At 40.1% G+C, this 5,902-nt stretch overlaps 1 protein-coding gene across 1 annotated transcript; it reads right to left on the bottom strand.

The window, feature by feature from the left end:
• Window positions 1-2,678: 2,678 nt before the first annotated feature.
• LOC122032321 (cytochrome P450 78A9-like) lies at window positions 2,679-4,509 on the bottom strand. Its single transcript, XM_042591602.1, has 2 exons — window positions 3,502-4,509; window positions 2,679-3,427 (listed from the first exon to the last, which is right to left on the bottom strand). Exons 1-2 carry the CDS (start codon window positions 4,507-4,509, stop codon window positions 2,795-2,797), a joined length of 1,641 nt encoding a protein of 546 aa, XP_042447536.1. The 3' UTR covers window positions 2,679-2,794.
• Between the last annotated feature and the right edge of the window lie 1,393 nt (window positions 4,510-5,902).

Here is a 5,902-nt window from a genome sequence, read left to right as displayed (position 1 = left end):
GATTAAATATATTTACATCTTTTGTTGTTATTCACTGGTCGACCCATTTCTGTTATGTATAGAAATGAATATGAATATTGGATATAGAACATGCTCTTGACATAATGGTCATTATAAGGGATTAGAGATGTTCATATCGATGTAAATAAAAATTATTTAATCTGGGTAAATAGCAAGACATGGATATCTTCAAGATAATGGTTGTGTGTCACTTGAAGATTGGATTGATCCTGGATAAAGGCTATGTGTCATAAAGAGCGTGTCTCTAATTTATTTGGGCAGCTAAGTAAAGTGTAACAACTTTATTAGCATTGATTGCTCAAAGAGCAGCTAAGTCAAGGTGTAACAATCTTCTTAGCAACTATCGCTCAGTGTGCTTGCCGTCGCACGAACCATTTTCTCTAAGTATGGATTGGATATTCTCATATGGTCTATATGACCAAACTCTCTAATAGTCTATGTGACTTATTAAGTCTTTGTGACTTACCTGAATGAACTAGTCTTAGTGATTTACCTTGGACGAGTGGGAGATGTTGGAAATGGGGAGAGTGAGGATGTGGAAACATGGCCCATGTTCCCCACTACTCATAATGGAAAAGTCCATTATGCCCCCTAGTGTATTTCCTTATATAAAGGGGGTGCGTTCAAGGATCAGGGGGTGGGGTTGGAGACGAGAGTAAGCGAGGAGAATATTCAAGGCGGTGTGATTTGGTTTGTGGAATTGCGGAGGGCTTTCCAATCCTGTGATCGCTCTTCCGACAGCGAGTTTCGCTATTGCCGATTGCGGATCTGCGGAAGATCACTGTAAGTTTTTACCGTTTTAAATTAATTCCTCTTTTTATGCATTTAGAATTATCTACATATTTAGGGTATAAAACTAAAGTTAGAGGGTATAGTGAGACTTAGGAGGTTATTAAAAGTGCATTGGTCTTATTTAAATTAATTCTGATGATTTAAACTTATCAAATTTAATTTAAATAAGACCAATTCGGATTTTGATTTTGATTAAATTAATTAAATTTGATAAGTATCTTGATTAATTTAAATAAGACCAATTCGGAATCAAAATAGTGAGACCATTATAGTCTCGAAACTCTCTTGTAATCAGGCTCTTTGATTTTGATTCCACACTATATTTAATCCACTGTGACGTTTTATTGTAAATTATTTTTTTTTCCCAAAGTCAGAAATAGTGCTTTAAAATTAAATATAATTTAGGGCTTAGTAGGTAGTGTGTATATAGGGTGAGACATTTTTGAAAAATAGATGAATGATTGGATAAATATGGAAGTACATGTTCTAGGGGAAATATTTTTGCCACGTTTTTGAATTATTGGATGGTCGATTATAAATTGAGTCTCTAATTTATTTCTCATCGTATAATTTGGAGATCAGCATTTTTACTACACTATTTAATATTAGTAAACGTGAGATACACAATTTAATAAAATATCATTTTATTTATCATATCACTTTTACATTTAACATGACATGAAATCGAATATTAAGTTACGAGTACATGAGTTTTAAAGATAAAAATATTAAAATAAATATATAAACATATGAGAATGAAAAAAATAAAATATAAAATTATTAGAGAGAAAATTAAAATTATATTTATTGTGAAAATTAAAAAAAACGTATTTAAAAGAGTATAAACGTGTATGATAAATATCTCAATTAAACAATTAAGACCATAACAAATATGAACATTTTTTCCATTTTTAACAACAATAGTTAAGATAATTTTAACACGTCTTCGGGGTCATGATATCATGATAGAATATTCAGATTATCATCTAAATATTTACAGTTCGAAATGAGAGGTATAATCAAAGGATACTGGACTTCTAAACTGGTCGTCACGTGCGCAATCGATTTATCCTGATGGCTAGTAGAAAATTTTCATAGGATCGAACCAATCGTCCCAGAAATAACTGAAATCATCAATTTTTCTTTTTTTCAATTTAACAATCAAAATATTAAGTTGTTTTAGTTAAGATAGTTTTATGATCAAATTTACGGTATGAGATGACTACACGTTCCAACTACTCTCAAGAGTCCATTTCTGTTCATCAATATTACTTTCATGAATAAAATACCTTAATTGTGTTCATCAATATTAAAACACATTGATTGTGTTTTTTTTAATCAGAATTGATTTAATACAATAAAATAATAATTAGGAGGACCATTAAAGACATATCTCTTGTCCATGAGCTCTATTATGATACAACATTCAAATTATCATTTAGACATTAAGTCTAGACTATTCATCATATATATTTTCTGATTTATCCTAATAGCTATAAACATATATATTTTCTGATTTATCCTAATAGCTATAAACATAGATCATCTAGACTATCAATATTCTTAAATTTATCATGTGACTAGAAAAAAAAATTTATAATAAGCATTTTTAATCAGCTCCAACAGAAATTCCTAATTTATCATCAGAGTTATCATCAGAGTATCTAAAGTACTAATAATTAATAATCCAGTAGCCCAACAATTTAGGTTTATCTTCCTATTAAAAAATATTTTATAATATATTATAATTGAAATCAAATTATGAATACTTATGGGACTGTAGAGCTGCACCTGGGCGATTATGCAAAAGTAGTTGTCATTATTATTTTTGCACATCAAGAAGGATTTTCTTCCAAACATATATTAAAAACAAAACTAGAGCTAGAAAAAGGCCTTTCAATTATATATCTTAAAAAAAAACGATAATAATAATTATTATTATTATTATTATTAGTATTATTATTAAACCACTGTATTTTAATCAAGGCACTACTCGCTGAGCTGGCCTCCGCCGCAGTCGTACGGACAACGGCGAAGCCATCTCGCATGACAGCCTCAGCTCCTCTGAAAGATCGACGCTTGCGCAGTCCTCGGAGGGTGGCCGCCACTCGAACGCCTGCGCCAGCGCCGCCACCCACAGCTCCACCGTCGCCATCGCCAGTCCCTTCCCGGGACAGCTCCGCCGCCCCGCCCCGAACGGCGCCAGCCGCAGGTCCGACCCCATCACCGTGAACTCCGCCGCCGGGCCGGTGAACCGCGCCGGGTCGAACCGGAGCGGGTGGGGCCACACCCTCGGGTCCCGCGCGATGGCCCACATGTTGACCATGGCCGTGGTCCCCGCGGGGACCACGTAGGCGCCGTCGCCCACGCTGGCGTCCGACGTGGACAAGCGGGCCCAGGACAGCAGCGGGCCCGGCGGGTGCATCCGCAGCGTCTCCTTGATCACCGCTTGCAGATACGGCGGCGCGAGGAATGTCTCGGTTCCCGTCACTGCCCGGTCCGCGTCGTCCAGCTCCGCCTGCAACTTCCCTTGCACCTCTCGCTCCATCACCAGCCTAGCCATCACCCACTCTATCAGCACCGCAACGGTGTCCGTACCGCGAAATATCATCTCCTACATAGACGACATTAAACATCAATTTTAATCCTCTGTTTTTCGATTTGACGGCGATCGAAGCGCAAGGTTACCCAGAGGACGGCGACCATGTCGGTGTCGGACAGCTTGTCGGGGCCTTCGAGGGATAGCAGAACGTCGACGAAATCGCCAGGCGGCGCTGCCGAGTCAAGCTCACGGTCGACTCGGTGCTGCTCGATGATGCGGGTCACGAACCGGTTGACTCGGCGGACGAGGCCGGAGCAGTCCCGCCGGACTCGTTGCAGGTCGAGGCTAGAGAGAAAAGGCAGATGGTCGGCCCAATTGAGTTTCCCCAAGTGGTCGTAGCCTTCCTCCACTAGGCTTCTCAGCTCCATCGCCTCCTGGCTCTCGCACCCGATCGTGTACTGCCTTCCGAAGACGAACCGCATGGCGTGGTTAAGGGAGGCACGCTTCAGGACGGTCCTCACCTGGACTGGTCCGCCGGCGGCGACGAGGCCGTCGAGGGCGCGCACCATCTCGGCGGCGACCTCGGCGCGGTGGAGGGCGAAGGCGGCGACCTGCTTGGGGGAGAAGAGGTGGGTGGCGGCGACGCGGCGGAGGGCGCGCCAGTAGGCCCCGTAGGGGGCGAACCCGATGGCCCGGTGGAACATGAGGCTGTAGGCCGACTGCTTGACCGGGCGGTCGGCAAAGTCGGAGCTGTTGAGGATGTCCTTGGCCACTTCCGGGTCGCAGGTGACGACCACGCGCGTGTGGCCGAGGCTTAGCGCCATGAGCCGGCGGGCGCCGGGGATGGCGTCCGCCGCCGCAGCGAGCTTGCGATGGGCAAGCCCTGACATGAGGCCCATGCTGCCGACGACGGGGAGGCCGCGGGGGCCGGGGATGGCGGTAGCGCCTGGGAACAGGGGCCGTCCTCTGCTCCACCAGTACCTCCCCCAGGCAGGGCCGCCGGGGGAAGCCCAGTGGAGGAGGAGCGTGAAGAGCCACCAAACCGCAAGAACGGCGGCGAGGGGGAGAAAGCGGGGAGGGTTGGCGGAGAGCGCGGTGCATTGGGCTGCTAATAAGGAAAGCGACACCGACGAGCCAATCTCTGCCGTGGCCATTGCCATGAGAGGAGAGCAATGGTTCGAGAGAGGTGTTTCAGGCTTCTTAAATAGAGAAGCTTAGCTCAACGCCACCATGGACGGTGCGATCGTAGGAGTTAAGACACTTGGACGGTGCGATAGTAGTTCTGACTATAGTAAAAGATTGCATTTATTGACCTCATATCTATTATAGTAAAGTTGAACCTTATGTATTTCATCGATTTTATTGAAATTGTTCAATTCTATAAATATATCATGTAATAACCAATTTAACTATATATAAGATCATAGTTGTCCTTAGGGTGCTCAAGATCAGATCAAATCTTCTGTCCCCAAATTTTTTTGTCCCCGTGTCCCCTGTCGATCGGACGGACCAGATTACATCTTAAGACATCATGACATCTTTAAGATATGTACAGTATCATCGTGATGTGCAAGGCATTCTTGAGATGTAATCTGATCCGTCCGATCGGCAAGGGGACACGGAGACAGAGAAAATTAGGGACAGAGGATTTGATCTCGCTCAAGATAGGGCCAATGCACAGGCCCACCTTTGGTGGCTCATTTTTTTAATATTTTTTCTTAAATCAATACAAATAAAAACGTGTTTAGTAGAAAATAAAATTAAAATAAAATGTGATATATATATATATATATATATATATATATATATAATAAAAACGTGTTTAGTAGAAATTAAAATAAAATGTTATATATATATATATATATAATTTTGATATCCTGCGCCCGTATTTATTTTTTGAATTAAAAATAAATAATTAAAATATTTTTTAAAAATTTTATTTCTAGCGTTCAGACTTTGAGTTATAGTATCAAAATTATTTTTATTTTTTTTAGATTTTACCTCTAGGGTTCAGACTTTGAGTTATAGTATCAAAGTTATTTTTTTTTTAGATTTTACCTCTAGGGTTTAGGCTTTGGATTATAGTATCAAAACTATTTTTTTTTTAAATTTTACCTCTAAGATTTAGGCTTTGGGTTATAGTATCAAAGCTATTTAGGGTTCAAGCTCTGGGTTATAGTATCAAAGTTATTTTTTTTTTAGATTTTACCTCTAGGGTTCAGACTTTGGGTTATAGTATCAAAATTAATTTTTTTTTTAGATTTTACCTCTAGGGTTCAAGCTTTGGGTTATAGTATCAAAGTTTTTTTTTTTATTTTATTTTACCTCTAGGGTTCAGGCTTTCCAATTAGATTATAGTGTTTGGTTTAAAATAAAATTAATTTAAGTATTTATTGAGTATTGTAATATGTTGAGGGGATATATTAATGTATTAAAAATTTATATAAAAAAATGTTAATTTTTTTAATTAATTTTTTTAATTTAAAATATTAAAAAATTAAAAAAAACAAAACTATTAATTGATCTATACTGTGCGCGTCGCCGCGC

Source organism: Zingiber officinale, chromosome 11A (genome assembly GCF_018446385.1).
Source record: "Zingiber officinale cultivar Zhangliang chromosome 11A, Zo_v1.1, whole genome shotgun sequence".
Classification (NCBI taxonomy): Eukaryota; Viridiplantae; Streptophyta; class Magnoliopsida; order Zingiberales; family Zingiberaceae; genus Zingiber; species Zingiber officinale.
Note: the sequence above shows the minus strand (reverse complement) of the source record. Positions and strands in the feature narration are given on the sequence as shown.

What these genes read in the sequence shown, in the direction of transcription:
- LOC122032321 (XM_042591602.1), bottom strand. Translation starts at nt 4,509, where the DNA reads ATGGCCACGGCAGAGATTGGCTCGTCGGTGTCGCTTTCCTTATTAGCA. An exon ending in ACATGGTCGCCGTCCTCTGG is followed by an intron (nt 3,428 to 3,501) that starts GTAACCTTGCGC and finishes TCGTCTATGTAG; the next exon opens with GAGATGATATTTCGCGGTAC.